The sequence below is a fragment of the Orbicella faveolata genome, unplaced genomic scaffold, assembly GCF_042242905.1.
Source record: "Orbicella faveolata isolate gen_17 unplaced genomic scaffold, um_ofav_v1 contig_35, whole genome shotgun sequence".
In the NCBI taxonomy this organism is placed as follows: Eukaryota; Metazoa; Cnidaria; class Anthozoa; order Scleractinia; family Merulinidae; genus Orbicella; species Orbicella faveolata.
Genome location: NW_028301564.1, coordinates 14382961 through 14398947, shown reverse-complemented (window position 1 = coordinate 14398947; position 15987 = coordinate 14382961). Strand labels below are relative to the sequence as shown.

At 40.0% G+C, this 15987-nt stretch overlaps 2 protein-coding genes across 3 annotated transcripts; one reads left to right on the top strand and one right to left on the bottom strand.

Moving 5' to 3' along the window:
- The first annotated feature begins 26 nt into the window (after window positions 1-26).
- On the top strand, window positions 27-9177 carry LOC110066994 (mitochondrial disaggregase-like). The gene is made up of 17 exons (XM_089273035.1): window positions 27-283; window positions 466-523; window positions 1928-2014; window positions 2143-2246; window positions 2742-2870; window positions 3418-3515; window positions 5377-5491; window positions 5912-5989; window positions 6101-6156; window positions 6267-6311; window positions 6927-7034; window positions 7207-7260; window positions 7459-7606; window positions 7712-7782; window positions 8132-8251; window positions 8328-8432; window positions 8896-9177. Exons 1-17 carry the CDS (start codon window positions 58-60, stop codon window positions 9121-9123), a joined length of 1830 nt encoding a protein of 609 aa, XP_089129161.1. The 5' UTR covers window positions 27-57; the 3' UTR covers window positions 9124-9177.
- A 1154-nt stretch (window positions 9178-10331) lies between these two features.
- Window positions 10332-15875, bottom strand: LOC110066880 (uncharacterized). 2 transcript variants are annotated; one of them, XM_020774136.2, is made up of 2 exons: window positions 15642-15875; window positions 10332-12337 (listed from the first exon to the last, which is right to left on the bottom strand). In XM_020774136.2, exons 1-2 carry the CDS (start codon window positions 15768-15770, stop codon window positions 10979-10981), a joined length of 1488 nt encoding a protein of 495 aa, XP_020629795.1. In that variant the 5' UTR covers window positions 15771-15875; the 3' UTR covers window positions 10332-10978. The 2 variants fall into 2 exon arrangements, with proteins under 2 accessions (XP_020629795.1, XP_089129162.1); XM_089273036.1 differs by lacking the exon at window positions 15642-15875 and adding an exon at window positions 14005-14140.
- Window positions 15876-15987: the final 112 nt, after the last annotated feature.

The following is a 15987-nucleotide window of genomic DNA, read 5'->3' as shown; positions in this document are numbered from 1 at the left end:
GGGACTAATCTAGTCCCACTCTCTCACGGGTCTATCAGTGTTACGTCAGACAACAACATGGCGGCATGTGTTCGTCTCTTTCGTGCAAAACTGTCGCGTTTATCCCTTGTATATTTCCACAAGAGTCGTCCTTTTATCGCAGCGGTCTTAAGATTTAGCTCAAACAATTGTTCAAGATGGCGAAGGCTCCATTTACCTCCAAGAAAGAGCTTACACTGCGGTGTTGCATTGGGGTCAACATTTGGGCTGCTATGTGGAGGTGTTGCTTTGTGTGCCAGCTCAGGTACGAATATAATTTTCAACGTGAGTTTTGTTTACGTAGAATCAAAGATTGACTCTCAATGTGTTTTTCTGTGTTATTATATAAATACAGAATGTGGCTTATAGTCAGTGTGTTCGATTCAACTGGATGTGTACACAGGCACACACTGTACTTACAACTGTAGTTGTGTTATTTTTCTACAGGGGTTGTTGAGAGAATGTGCAGATCTGCAAAACATAATGACACTTTTGAACTTGAACGGTGGGTGTCTTTCATAAATTTGTCTTGATTAGACCACCAGCATTGCTAGCCTTACAAACCAACAATACATACAATGTGATCAATGCAAGGTGGCAGAGGTTTAACCTCTCAGTTCTTCCAAGAGGGTTCCAATAGAAATGGATATAAGGAAGTGAATGACCAAGGAGTTATGTAATATTTTTCCTGTAGAAAAAAAAGCCATTTCAGATTACTAGTCATTGGACAGCGGTACCAACCCTGGCACAGGCAGCCCAAGCTCACAATGCGAGGAGTTGTCATTTTTTTATCTTTTTTTTTTACTTTTATGCAAACGTTCAGTGAAACGTGACATATAAGGCAGACATATACTGTTACAAAAAGACCAAGTTTGAATACACGAAACGTGACTCTTGTCTTGCAGCATATAGAGGTGTTGTGTTACTATGGTTTGAATTTATAAAGGTTTATAGAGGAATGCAACAGTTTTGCTTTAAAAGTCAATTAGTCTTCATTCTGTGAATAAAATCTACTTAACCCTGTTGCCGTGTTGTATAGATTGTTTTCATGTGATGTCATCACTTTCTAAAATCCAAAACGAAAGAGCGACCAAAGTTTTTGTCCTCATCAGGCACAAGACGCAGTATATTTATATCTGTTTACAATTTCACAGCTCAATAGCGTGCTTCGTTTGGAATCCAGAGCATTTTGAATTTCAGGGTTATGGAGGTGCGTGACACAAGGCTTTGATCAAGTTTGTCAAAAAATATATGCTTATCCCATGATTTTGAGCCTTTTTAGAAGTTAAAGCATTAGGAAAAGTGCTTATATAAATGCTTGTTTGATCAGTATTGACAATCAGTCGCCTAGATAGCCAAAGTAAGTTCCAGATGTTTACACTATTTTCTGGCCGCCATATTGGTGTACCACGGAGGTACACCAACATGGCATTTTCATACTTGGCTCTGTAAATATCAGCGAAACATTTCGATGAATATCTGAAATTTGGGGAAACGCACAGGCGTAAAACTTGGAGAAGTGGCTTATTCAGTTATCTTCTATAACATCATAATTTCATAGCTTTTTCCACTGGATGGTTTTCGATTTATTTTTTTATTGCGTGACAGTGAAAACGATCTATTCTTTGTTGTTTGCCAGCTTCCCAGGCCAATCTAACACAAACCGTTGTAACGCAACACCTCCATATGCTGGAAGGTGAGAGTCACGTTTCGCGTATTCAAAGCTGGTCGTTATGTAATAGTATATGAGTAAAAAAAAGATAATCCCAGTAAAAAACCTACCTCTATCATGGACCACTTACAGTAGTCATTTACTTGTACTCTATAAAAAATGCTGACGCTGCTTCAAACCTTGGTTTGTACACAGTAGTGTTAATATTGTGATTTTGTCAATGCTCTATTCCACCAGACTCATTAAACAAGGTCATGACATTAACCAGAAGCATTCCCTGGGGTGGACCCCACTGCATGTTGCTGCTTTTAATGGCAGTGAAAGGTAAGGTTCCTCTCTTCGGTCTACTCCCTCTTTCTCTCTCCTTCCCTTCCTCCCTCCTTCCATCCATCCATTTCTGCTTGACTCAATTCTTAGATTCTTAAACTTTCTTTGGTTTCATCGTGTTGCAGATCTGTAGAATTATTAATAGAGGCAGGAGCTGACGTTAATGCAAGAGAAGAATTCAGCACAGCATTCCGAACTGCTCAAAAGAAGCACATGAGATCCTTTGATGGTAGGTTCTTCTTTGTTCTTCTCTTTGTGATTTTAAAATGTGAACATATTTTCAACAAAATTTATGAGTGAATAATATGAGAAAGCATCCCCATGAGATTAACAAGTGTTTTTTCATTTACTAGTAGATAAGAGGTGCATTTTTGGTTGCCATGGGTAACTCCTTAGTTCACTATATTTACATGCATACTTAATCTATAATCCTCCATTTTGCTCTGAAGAGTGGCTAGCACTTGAAACATCAGCTTCACATATTTTCTATTATTGATAAATAGCTAAGTGAATCAAATTCTTTGGGGGTTCTGCTGTAAACATCTCCCTCCCCAGCTGTTCTATTATTTTATTATGAAAACAAATTACAATAATTAGTGAAGAAGCCACAGCAGCCCTAACTGGTTTTCATGCAGGTCCTCTATCCACGTTGAATTGGAATTTGGAGATAGTTAACATGCTGTCGCTCATAAATTCCATGACTAATCAGTTTTCTTTGTTTCAGTGATTTTTATGCGTGATGATGACTTCAGTGACAGGCTTCATAGGAATGCTAACTTCAGTGGTTTCACTCCCCTCCATTATGCAGTTCTTGGAGACAGTCTTGCATGCATTCGTCTCCTTGTTAATGCTGGTGAGTTTCTAAAGGGTTTTCATCAATTATTACCTGATAAGTTATTGCCTTATGATGCAGAAGCTCAATGGTTGGTGCACTGTGGACCATTTTGAGCCCTTGCCAGGCACATTGTATTGTGTTCTTGGGTAAAGACAATTAACTTTCACGGTGCCTCTCTTCCCCTAGGTGTATAAATGGGTACCTGCATTATAAATGATGGGTGTTAATACTGTATATAAATGGTTTGGTTGCTAATACTGCAACGAACTACATGTATAATCCCTTCCAATGGGGAATGAAGAATTACTCTTCTAAAGCCCCTTTATGATAGTTAAACCAGTGGTAAACACAAGTCCGGCAGACCCATTGGCGTGCATGCAGGCATTTTTTGGATCTTGACTAAATGTAATTATTATTACAATAATTATTATTGTTTTAAAATTCTAGACATGCTGAATAACTTGGCATTGGATTGTATGTACAGTGTGTGTATGTCATTGTTACATGAATACTGATAATTTGTTTTTTTGCTATCAATGGATGATTACAAACATTTTCTTCCCAGGAGCTGACCCAACACTGAAAGACAGTTCTGGCCACCAAGCAATCGAATATGCAGGAAGTACAAATATTAAAGACTGTTTACAGGATAAGATGGAAACGGTAATAGCCTTGCTGATATCATTTTACATGCCGACTTTCAAATACACTGAAATACCATAAATGTATCAGTGAAAAGAGACTGGAGACAGTCATGTGGTACATACATGTATTGTGCCAAAATATCAATTTATCTGATGTGTTATAGTGACTGATTATAATAAGCAATAAAGCACTTATCCGTTTTTACATAGCCTCACCTAAGGTGGGTTTGGAGAATACGAGACAGTTATGCAAACCCAAGACACAATCGAGAATTCTTTCAAACCCCCAAGTGTTTAGATGAGGCTATGTAAACACGCAAAAGTACTCTATTGCTTAAGGTATCATGGTAGGTGAGTTTTTACGAAAAATACGCAAAATATTTTTTTGCTGTTTAAATTGAGAAGACTCAGATAAATATTTTGCAAAAAGAATGGTCAGAAAAGCTTTTTTACTTTTTAAGTTAAAGAGAAAAACTATTTTTGAATCTCATTAACCCCTTTTGGCACGTTGACACCGCCAGTTGTCACATGTAAAGCAAACTGCGGTGTGATATTTCATTGGTGCATGCGAACTGTCCTCGATCTCATTCTGTCATCGCAAGCATCAGGACAAAAACCCAAGAAAACTTCTTGCCCATTTTCATCTTCGGAGAGGCAAAAATCTGGTGGAACCCACAGGTTCAGTGTCGAACAAGATCCGTTGGCTCTGAGCGACCCACGGTCACACTGTAATGCGTCAGTCAATTCCAGCAGTGCCCATCCCCCCCCCCCTCCCCAGGGCTAACCCCCAGGAGTTAGCATTTTTTGAAAATAAATTAGCAAATTCGCCGGGGTGGGGACACATAAGCTGTCTAAATGCCCCGGGGTGGGGACAAAGAAAGAGGGCAAATGCCCCGCCCCCGGGATCGTCGCCTTCCAACACCTCTGCGGTTTTTTTATTAATCAGTGAATAAAACGTTCAACTGTTCAGTATTTTAATGCAACGGTAAGACTTCAAGGACAACAGTACGTGTTAGTTGATTCCGATTATATTTATTTCTTTATATTTGTTTTTAACAGTTTGGTAGAGGATAGCTGGGATCGCGGCGGACGTGCCTCCAGCCACAGGCAATGATAGGTGCCTGTTTTCGTAGGCTACCTTTTCTGTGAAGAATCAAGACATTTTACATGACAATGCATTGCATTTTAAGCTCGCAAGATCTGTCTTGAAGATCGCATCATTTGAATTCGCAAACCTTAAGTATTTTAACTCCACTTTCATGAATTTAAAAAATGCTAGGCTAGTTTTGAATGTGAAATACAAAATAGTCATGTTCATGTCAGTGATTGTTTTGTGATAAACAAAATATAGTTCACCTTGTCGCTTATATTTATATGCTTACAAGTAATAAAGAAATATCTAAAATTGAGAAAACACACCTTTAAAACATCTACAAGTTTCTCTAGTCCCTGACGGACAAGTTGACAAATGCCTCGTCTTTCCCGATGAACTCATCCGTGGTACTTTCGAAAACATGTGTGTCAAATGCCCAGGGGTCGCCCCGGGATATGCAAATTCCCAGTCCCTGGGCTGCGATAAAATTGCAGATGCCCAACCCCCAACGTGAGCAAATGCCCCACGGTTGCCCAACTGATGTATAACAATGGTTGAAGGAACTCGAAGACACTAGCCCCCCCAATGAAGCTGAAGGACAAACTACAACAAGTGCTAGTCACTGTCGATCCACCTACCATGATACCTTAAATTATCGAACGTTCTCAAGAAAACGCACAAATCTAAAATAGCACAACGGTGTTTACATCATCTGAACACACCTATCGACCAACAAAAGCATGTGTAGTATATATCAAATATTAAGTCTCTAATTTCTAATATTTAGTATGCTAAAGAGAAAGAGAAGAGAGAAATAGAGGAGAGGCGTCGCTATCCATTGGAGATGAGACTCAGGGAAAATATTGTTGGGCAAGAGGGAGCCATCCTCACAGTTGCTGCAAGTAGGATTATTAATGTAATAATAATAATTAATAATTAACCATAATTAATTATAATTAATATTATTCTTATAGCCCTTATTTATGTAGTCTTCACACCCAGTCCTTTTCTTTCTTAAAACAACATAGTTGCCAGAAGTTTGAGCTGAATTTGGCATAAAAGAGGCTTGGAGTGAATTTTGAGCATCTCGTAGAAACAAGCATAATCAAGACCTATTTCACTGCAGTATGTTTAATGTACATCTATCTGTGTTAAAAAAAAAAAATTATTCAACCCTCCTGTCATGATCATGAATCCTGTTTTGAAAACTAGGGTCTGCACCAGCACTGAAATCAGCTCTTATGTGATCAAAGGCCACACATAACTATGTTAAATCCAACTTGGTAAGACTAACAAGTATTCCAATACACTGTGCTTTTCAGCAATCCGTAGAAGAGAGAATGGCTGGTATGATGAAGAACATCCTCTTGTGTTTCTCTTTCTTGGATCTTCAGGAATTGGTAAGTACTTTTCACGATTTAGTGTCGTCTGAAGTTAGACTCTCTCATGTTTAATTTGAAGCGTACACTGAGATGTGCAACATTGTTTTTTTTAATCTTTTCTTCTTGTAGGAAAAACAGAACTAGCCAAGCAAGTTGCAAGATACCTTCATAAGGACAACAAGAAGGTAAATAAGTTTTGATACACAAACCTTACTTTCCTTCCTATTCATTGAAAATGGCATGCATTCCTTTTTATGTAGTAGCGTAACACTTTACGTTTTGTGTTGTTTTTCAGGGTTTTATAAGACTGGATATGTCTGAGTATCAGGAAAAGCACGAAGTAAGAGTTCAGGATGTTTTTTACATTAATTGCTTTCGATTTATTTTTGTCATCGCTGTATTAGTTTCCTGTATTAGTTTCCTTCCAAGTTAGACTGGCAGACCGTAATGCCAACTTATTGGGCTCTGTGATTGGCTAAAATGTTTGGAAAGCTAACATGAAGATGTCAAAGTCAACTTGTTGACTCAACAACAGCTTGAATTGTGTTAAAGTGAAAGATTACCGTTTTATTCCTCTTTAACTCCTTCAAGCTACAGAGTGTCTTTTATATAAACCAGCAAACTAATTTATCAAGAAAAGAAATCAGAAATCACCAAAACGCTATACACAGACCACGCGTAAGGTTTGAAGCAGCTTCAGCATTTTTTATAGAGTACAAGTAAATGACTACTGGAGATGGTCCATGCTAGAGGCAGGTTTTTTACTGGGATACAAGATCATTTATTGTAAATTAAATACTATAACAGACACTTCCTGCAAGCTTAAGTACGGCATACTTTCGACTTACGGATTTTAGTCTTGCAAGTCTGAAGTCTTATGATTCTTAGCTCAAAAATGATGAATTTCCTTTGAAAGAAAATTCCATTTAAAACGCACTTAATCCTTATTTTAAAGGTGGCAAAGATGATTGGCGCCCCTCCTGGGTACATTGGACACGATCAGGGCGGACAGTTGACCAAGAAACTAAAAGAATGTCCAAATGCTGTGGTCCTGTTTGATGAGGTTAGAAACATGTTATTTCGTGAGCTCAGAGCGTGTGATTTTACATTTCTTAATTAATCTTAAATAAAGGTCTATATGATGCCACATAATATTGCAAGTGATTCACTTGAAAAGTAGACTTGACCTGTGTTGCTGGTAACTAAAATGTGCTATCTTACGTTAATTGTTCCAGGTTGATAAGGCTCACCCAGACGTTTTAACCGTTATGCTACAATTGTTCGACGAGGTAACGTTTGAACTCCGGGGGATGAAGAGGGGAGGGGAAAGTGGGCTGGTGCGATGCCCCCCCTGTTAAACTAGAAAGGTGCCACGCCCGATGGTGTCGTGTTTCAGTTTGATCTGTCTTCGAGATATAGTTTGACATTTTACTTTCCTAGTCAGTTGCTGTATACTTGATTGTTGCATCAGTCTGCTTTTATTTTAGGGCCGTTTGACTGATGGACAAGGCAAAACCATCGTTTGCAAGGACGCCATCTTTGTGATGACGTCAAACCTTGCTAGTGAAGAAATAGCCAATCACGCTTTGGATCTGAGAAGAGAAGCGAAAGAAGCAGCTGAACACAGAGAAGAGGGTCAGTGTTGTTACGATGGCTCTCAGACAATTATCATTACAAAGGGACAATTGAAGTCTTGTAAACGGTTTCTTAATGGTTTTGCTCTTTTTATTCGTCTCTTAGATGGCGAAATTAGCGAAAAGATCACTATTTCAAGAAAGTTTAAAGAGAGAGTTGTACAACCAATTCTCAAGGTAAGCCTGTGGTAGCTGTTCACAATTAGATTATGAGCTCGAGATTTCTATCGCGTGATAGTTGACGAGGGCGCAGCCCTCGTACTATCACTCTCAGAAATCAGAGAACGGCATTCGTGATAGAGCTAGTATATTTATACTAATAAAATATGGAATACAGCTATTCTTTTCTATGATCGGGTTTTTTTTTACCTGCATTATGTATTTTATAATATTTGAATACACATCTTCCAAAAGAGAAGTCTTCTGAACAGAATGAATGAATAAACTGAAATGTAAGAAAAAATACAGTAAGTATAAAAGAAGATTTGTATTGTGATCAAGCTTGGTTTCTTGTTGATTTTGACAGCTTCACTTTAGACGGGATGAGTTCCTGGGCCGGATCAACGAGATGGTGTACTTTCTTCCATTTTCACGTTCAGAACTTCTCAGTTTGGTCACAAGAGAGCTGGATTTCTGGTCAAAGATGGTTAGTAGAGTCTTAGGCTTTTGCAGAAGATGCTGTCCCTGCTATCGACCATGTGTATTTACTTTGTATTTTGCAGGCGTTAAGTCGACATGATATCCACATGACCTGGGACAGAGAGGTGTTGGATGCCTTGGCCGATGGTTACGATGTGCATTACGGCGCGAGATCGATTAAACACGAAGTAAGATTTATTCCGCTTGCCCTTGAGTAACTCTTGTAGTGAAACGTGCGGCATAAAGATTTTGGCAAAACTTTTGACATCTTTTAGACTAGTACAAGTCCCCCGGGCTTCTCACGCAATTCCAAGGAGCGTCTGCGTTTAGAGAACGAAATTATCAGTTTTCATACTGCTTGGCTAATCGAAACCTTGCGGTCAAGCGCGGGAAACCGTGTAGCCGCGTGTTTCAAAGCGTGGGAAAACATACAAGTCGTTTTCAAGCGCGGAAAGAGATTGCTTAGTCTACAGTTTCACGAATCTTTAGTTGAACCGTTCAGTGAACCAAGCAAACGCCTCCAGCAGTAAAGAATTGTAAGCTCAACAATAACCTTGGCTAGTTACTAAGCCGCCGAAAGTTTCACCAGACAATAGACTGCCTTTGAAACCAATGTCCTTTTCTAACGTGCAAGTTATTGAATTGCTGCAGGTTGAAAGAAGAGTGGTCAACCAGCTCGCTGCTGCGCACGAGCGAGAGTTGATAAGTCCCGGGTGCGCCCTGCACTTAACAGTAGACTACCCCAAAGATAAAACTGGAAAAAGATCAGTTGAAGATGTGGCACCGATGATTAAATTGCAGCTTATTAAGGAAGGAAAGAAAAAAGTCGACATCGAAGTCGGAGATTACTTCACTCCCGAAGATAAACTCTTCTTTTGAGGAAGTGAAACCACTGAAGAATATAACTGAAAAAGAGCAAAAAAAAAAAAACAACGGTAAAAGGTTGAAATATGTGTCGTTTTGTTGCACTGGAGGAACTGCGGGGGAGATTTACCATGAAGGTACGCTCATTGTAACGTTTAAGCCTTCGCTTTCCATCGGTCATTCGCTGGTTAAAGGCTTGCTTAAAATGAGGGAAGACGAATATACTGTAAAGATTTTAAGGTTAGTTTTATGAGAATGATGTATAGTGGAGGAATAAGCAAACTATTTTAGCAAGACCTAACAACAATAGTTTACAAAAGGCAAACAGGAATGGATAACGAAGCCTTCCGATTCTTAGTCATCTCATCAACTCGTGGCTGTTTAAAGACTATAAAGGGGATGAATGCAGAGTATACAGAATCTGAAACGAGCTAGTGTATATAAACACACTTCCCTGTTCAGCCGGGAAAAAATACAGAACCTATTGACTTAACGCAACTGAAAAAAAGATATAGAGAGAGAGACATAAGTAGAAAACAATAAAAAAAAATTTAAAAATTGAATGTGTGGTTGCTTTTTTTTGTCAATTCCCTTTGAACGAGATACTCAGGAGATACTTGAAGACTGTCACGATTCTTACTCTGCAAACATAACACAAGTCCTCCGGTAGTTTTCGCAGGAGGATAACACAGGATAAAACACATTGCGACGCAAACTCCATGCTCAGTGATCTCCAAGCGTAAAAAGGGTGAGATACGAACTCGTAGCTTATCCATCCCTAGTCTGGAACACGGGGTTTCTGGCGTGAAACAAAAGACAGAAAAACAGCTGTGTTGTTTGGCCAGCTTATCCCTCCCATCTCCTCCCAGTTTAGTGTTGTGACACTTATGGCATAACTAGTTCCGTACAGTGCTTCTGATTGGTTCTTGCTTGCGAATGTTCGTAACATAGCAACACCCAATCAGAAGCACTAGACGAATCTTCCGTGAGCCACGTGATCAGCATGCGCAATTTTTCTTCGGGTCGAATCTTCTATGCACTGCACGCAAATTTAATTGGGCGGGCGCGTCGGCTCGAGTAGGCAAGAAGACCGTTTGTTGAGAAGATGAAATGCGGGGCTCTGATTTTTAGAAGGATTCCTTTGTTATTCAGTTATGAAACAAGCGCAACAAGATTGTCTTCTGGTCCATAAGTTGTCTTAGATAGTTCATTAAAAAATGATATACCGTACATTTCATTTATTTATTTACAAAAACACCCACTTACACTACCAATCCTTGAATCAACGGCGTTTTATTAAAACTTTACAAACGCACGAGATTAATATACATAATATTTACAGTGAATTTCTTTGCTAAAAAACACTCTGGAAAAATGGCACATTCAAGAGACGCCTAAATTTCAGGCTAAAAAGAAGTCATTAAATCATCAAAGTTACATTTTTATCTACATCTCGTGCTTGTTACTTGGTAACAGCTATTCGTTCTTGTTTTATTACATTTGAATTTGTATCTGGAACAAAGACCTATGAACAAGAAGTCAAACCTTGATATTGTGTAAAATTGAACGGCCGCAAGACATAAAGCCGATTTAAGTAAAAGTTAGACTAACTTAGTATTATTACAGACTAGGCTTGTGAAATAGTTCGTTTTACGTACAACCAACGCAATATCTGATAAATAAATTATAGGACTATATATAGACTAACTACAAGGTCCACTCTATTAAGTATGATTAATTTGAAAGACTTTTGAACGTAGCTTGTTAAACATGCTTTCGTCTACTTAAAAAAAAACTGTATTCAGTTCTCCTAAGAGAAGAATTCGTCAACGATAAAATTAGTCATGCAGTTCAACGTTGCTATAAGACCCTAAACAACTCCTTGCTCCAGCATTGATTGAGCGACCTTTATGAAGCCTCCGATATTCGCTCCCTTAGCGTAATCGATGTAGCTGCCATCTTTCGATGTGCCGTACATGACGCATGTATTGTGAATGCTCTCCATGATGTCATGTAGACGTTCGTCGACTCCCTCTCGAGTCCAGGCGCTGCGCAGACTGTTCTGTGACATTTCCAGACCTGACACTGCCACTCCACCGGCGTTGGACGCTTTACCAGGCCCGTAGAGGATCTTATTACGCTGGAATACTTCGATAGCTTCAGGATCTGATGGCATGTTAGCACCTTCTGCTACACAGTAACATCCATTGTTGACCAACATTTGCGCATCCTCTGCGTTGACTTCGTTTTGAGTTGCGCAGGGTAGCGCCACGTCGCACTTCACAAACCAAGGGCGTTTCCCCTCGAAGAATTCCGCGTCAGGAAATTTTTCCACGTACTCGCTGATACGGCCGCGTTTGACATTTTTCAGCCACTTGACGTATTCTATCTTCTCCTTGTCCAGACCACCATGGTCATACACAGTGCCCTGTGAGTCCGACAGGGTCACAACCTTGCCGCCAAGCTGCAGCACTTTCTCCGAGGCAAACTGAGCCACGTTGCCCGATCCTGACACCGCCACGGTTTTTCCTCTAAGGGTCTCGCCCCGCGTGTTAAGCATCTCGGCTGTGAAGTACACCAGTCCGTAGCCAGTGGCTTCCGGGCGCAGCATACTTCCTCCGAAGCTGAAAGATTTTCCCGTCAGTACCCCGGTGAACTCGTTACGTATTTTCTTGTACTGGCCAAACAGGTAACCGATTTCTCTGCCTCCTACTCCAATATCCCCGGCAGGCACATCCGTATTCGGACCGATGTGCCTCTGGAGCTCTGACATGAATGACTGGCAGAAATTCATAACTTCGTTGTCGCTCTTTCCTTTGGGATCAAAATCTGAACCTCCTTTTCCGCCTCCCAGGGGTAAAGTCGTGAGACTGTTCTTAAACACTTGCTCGAACCCGAGAAACTTGAGAATTCCTAAATTGACGGTGGGATGAAAGCGCAACCCGCCCTTGTAGGGACCAATGGCTGAGTTGAACTCCACACGGAAGCCCCTGTTGACATGGACCTCTCCATGGTCATCCCTCCAAGGAACCCTGAAGATAACGACCCTTTCTGGCTCCACGATGCGCTCCAATATGTTACTGTCGAGATACACGGGGTTTGCTTGAAGGTAGTCCCACAGGGAAGTTACCACTTCATGTACGGCCTGGTGAAACTCATGTTCCCCCGGGTTCTTCGTGACCACGTGGCTCATAAAGTCATCTAGACTTTTGAACTTCATGTTTCCTTCCTGTGGAGAATAACAAGAAATTTTACCACTAATTTAAATAAGTCTATATACTCTTAACACAAGTACATCTTCTCCTTATGTAGGATCTGCTTGGACAAAGAACCATGATTACCAAGCGAAACGTAATAGGTGATTTGCATGATGGCGTCATTTGACTACAACTACCAGAATCCTTCACGTTTTCTGTTTCTTGGGCTAATTAGGGCAATTGTTGTTTAAACCCCACTGGTCTTCAAAATTTAAATAATAAAGAAAAAAACGAAAGGAATTCTGGTAGTTGTAGTCAAACGACGACAACGTGCAAATCTGCAATTATGCAGAGCACGAATGAAAACAAATTATTCTCAATCCATGAAAAATCCTGCTAGTTGTGATTGATCGAAGTCAAGAGAAGATCAAGGTGAATTACCTTAATCTTCTCTTGTTGCATTTGAAGTAGAATGTATTGAAATATTTGATATCTAGCACGAAACTCGTGCTAGATATCCAACCTTAAGTTTTAAAAATGAAAGAAACATTTTGACCAAAACCACACTATGTAAGTTATGTCAGATTCACTTAGTTGGCATTCTTGAATTTTTATCGTCGAACGAAGCACGTTTACCTTTGTGGGTGGACTTCCGAACTTCGAGGTAAGAAGGCTTAAACTGGATTTCGCGAGTATCCAATTACTTCTCCTAAAAATCTTTACAAAGATAATTCCACTGGGGTAATACATTCACCAGATATCTTCCTGGTAGAGCCGACCAGAAACTAATTAGACCGTAACGACAAATTACGTAAACAAATGATCTTCATAAAATGCATTTTTCCGCGCGCTACGATCAATCACGGAGCCTAATATTTGCCCGAGAAGAACAGATTAAAATAACCGTTGCACGAGATACTTATAAAATTTTAAGAGACAAACTAAGGTCATACAGCAGCAGCAATCTAAAGAGTTTTCTAAAGAGTTAAACTTCTTCGTCCTTTCTTGAGAAGAAAAGCGCGAGCACTCGTAAACGTAGAACAACCTTTAATTGACGTCATGTTACTCTCGGATAATACACTAAGCCTCAAAATACAATAACGATCAGTTACTGATGGTCTTGTAGAATCTCGTGGACTATCTCATACGAGAGAGATTCTTATAGGTTTCTCCATCGAAGCCGCTTAGGTGCTCACGCAACATTTCACCAGAAGAGGCATTGCGTGATGGCACTAATGCGCACCTGGTGACGAGTCACGCAATCGTGCGGATGAACACTAGCCGAAATAATTGCGGCTGAAAGAAAGCAAGTAAACGTTTGTTGACGGGTTGATGGACAGCGCTAGCTGAGCAGTAAGAATTTTCATGGAACTTTGCTGTTAGAGAAAAAAACAAAAACAAACAAAACAAAACAAAACAAAACAAAACAAAACAAAAAAAAAATAGGGGGCCAAAAAACCATGCTTTGACTAGCGAAACGAAAATATGTATATTAGTATAGACGATGACGTCAGACGCGGAAACCAAGAAAAAGCCAATCAGTTACCAGATTCAGTGCCATCGGTCAAGGTCAAGGATTCCCAGATAGTCACGCGAAATAGGAGCACGTACGAACTTCTTTTGCTTAGACACAAAATAAAGATCTGCCCGAATTGCCGGAAACGACCACAGCTCCACACAAAGATCTTCTAGAACGTACCTTTCGAGAAAATAATAGAGGTTCGTGCGCATCTTGCAACCCTGTCACCGAGAACAAAGATAGTTTGGGAATGGTCCCAGGTTTTACGGGTCCATCCGTTTTGTTCTCAGATTTGATTAGTTTGGTAGCTGGCCAGATTTTTCCTTTTCGAGCCAAAGAATGTACGCTACAATTGTTCCTTCCAGGAATGTGGGTAATTTTTGGTCATCCGAGCAGGCCAAAAAGATTTCTTAGAAATCACGTCACAATTTGATTGGATAGCCGGGCATGGCACGGTGTTTCCGGGCGATCGGAGCAATGCTTTCACTTTCAGTGGGAAAAACTGCACTCTCTGCGAGGAAAACAAAAAGAATAGAGTACACTGATTTTGTTGATTGCTTTTTTGCCCTTTCCCTTTCGGCCTCCAATTCCTCCATTTTATATTATAACTAATCACAGATGTTTCTTTATTTGCGATCATCTCAATAATAAATATTTAGCCCGCCCATAACCTTCTGTTAAAAGAGAGAAACCGACTGGAACTTAGAATTTTGTTAAAAATTAAAATACATTGGTCTAATCGATTGTGACAATTAAGTATGTTAATAGCCGAATCCAACCCCATCATGAGGCGGCGTCGAGTAACAAACTGATGTGTTCCGTAGAATTTGTATTTAGACAAATCGACGGAAAAAATCATCCCCAAACATTTCCAGTCGACCAATGCATACTTCTGATCGGTTCTAATTCGTCAAAATTTAGGTTTCATGTATTACGCAATCTTTCTTGGTGGAGTGATCGATTCGCGTGAGGAGATAATAAACACGTTCGCTTTGGTGATGATTTGTCACGCTAGGCGCAGGCCAACGACATGCAATGTTTCGTTTTGTCGAACGAAATCAAGCGGAATATCCGGGATTACTAGTGGAAAACTTCAGCTTCTTGCTTAATTACTTCTGTGGAAAAAAAAAATCAATAAATGTACATGTAGATGCCTGCGCAGGCTCGTCAGAGTAGTGCAAAACTGTGCTTAGTTTAATACGCAGTGACGTGTTTTGAACACAACATCACGACCGTTCCTTTTTCTGACTGTTTGCGCCGACGTCTTCACTTGACCTTTCAGTCTTTCTTTCTTTCTTTCGATTACGTTTAAAATTTGCAGCAAAAGAATGCTGGCATAACATGTCAAGCTGCAGAAACGTTTTAAAACCGGGCTTGCAAACATGAGCCAAAAATCGAGAGCATGTTCATGCAGGGCGAATTTGATATTCACAGAAATTTGCACAAATACTAAATTACTCATCTGTAGCTAAATTCCTACTTTATTGGGCCACATTTTCGATTTTATTCGAGCTCCCAAACTTGGCAAGGCTGCTAGTTCTGAGGAGCTTTCATCTGTATAGCCGGAAGAACGATAGAATTTTCTACCGAACGCGAATACAATTCGAAAAGGTGAAAACCCTAGTTACCGGTTTTGTATCCACTTCCAAGCACTCGTTGCGCACTATATTTCCTTACATAATCCCTCACTAACGTTCATACTATTCAAACTATTTGTTTAGGAAAAGAATTGTGAGGTTTAAAGAGAGCGATGTTAGGTATTTTCTGCGACCTTCAGCTTTGGAGCAAAGGCAAAAACGATAAACAAATCTACCTACCACCAAAGTGTCGCCATTTTCTATGATGGCAGACTGTTGTACTCCAGTTATACATCTAACAGGGACTCGTCGTAGAAGCCGTGAGCCTCGCTGAATTGAAAATCTACTCCCTATGGTTCGTAGAAACATTGCTGTACAGAATGATGTCCTTCGCGAAATATTTGTTGTCGACGCCGCTTTGTTCAATAAAATGTATGTTTTATTTCCCGGCTTGCTTTAGCTTTGCCGATTTGCTGCTGTGTTATGGGGGAGTGTTGTGGGCGTTGTCAGGACGTCGATTTTGATTGGCTAGCAGACAATAGAAAAAAACAGCATGAAAACCGTCAGGCGTGCACGACATCACATG

Excerpts from the sequence above, each read along its gene's own strand:
- LOC110066994 (XM_089273035.1), top strand. The coding sequence starts at position 58 with ATGGCGGCATGTGTTCGTCTCTTTCGTGCAAAACTGTCGCGTTTATCC. Across the intron at positions 5,990-6,100 it reads TCTTGGATCTTCAGGAATTG|GAAAAACAGAACTAGCCAAG; the intron begins GTAAGTACTTTT and ends TTCTTCTTGTAG. Across the intron at positions 6,312-6,926 it reads AGTATCAGGAAAAGCACGAA|GTGGCAAAGATGATTGGCGC; the intron begins GTAAGAGTTCAG and ends CTTATTTTAAAG.
- LOC110066880 (XM_020774136.2), bottom strand. The coding sequence starts at position 15,770 with ATGTTTCTACGAACCATAGGGAGTAGATTTTCAATTCAGCGAGGCTCA. Across the intron at positions 12,338-15,641 it reads AAAATGGCGACACTTTGGTG|GAAGGAAACATGAAGTTCAA; the intron begins GTAGGTAGATTT and ends TATTCTCCACAG.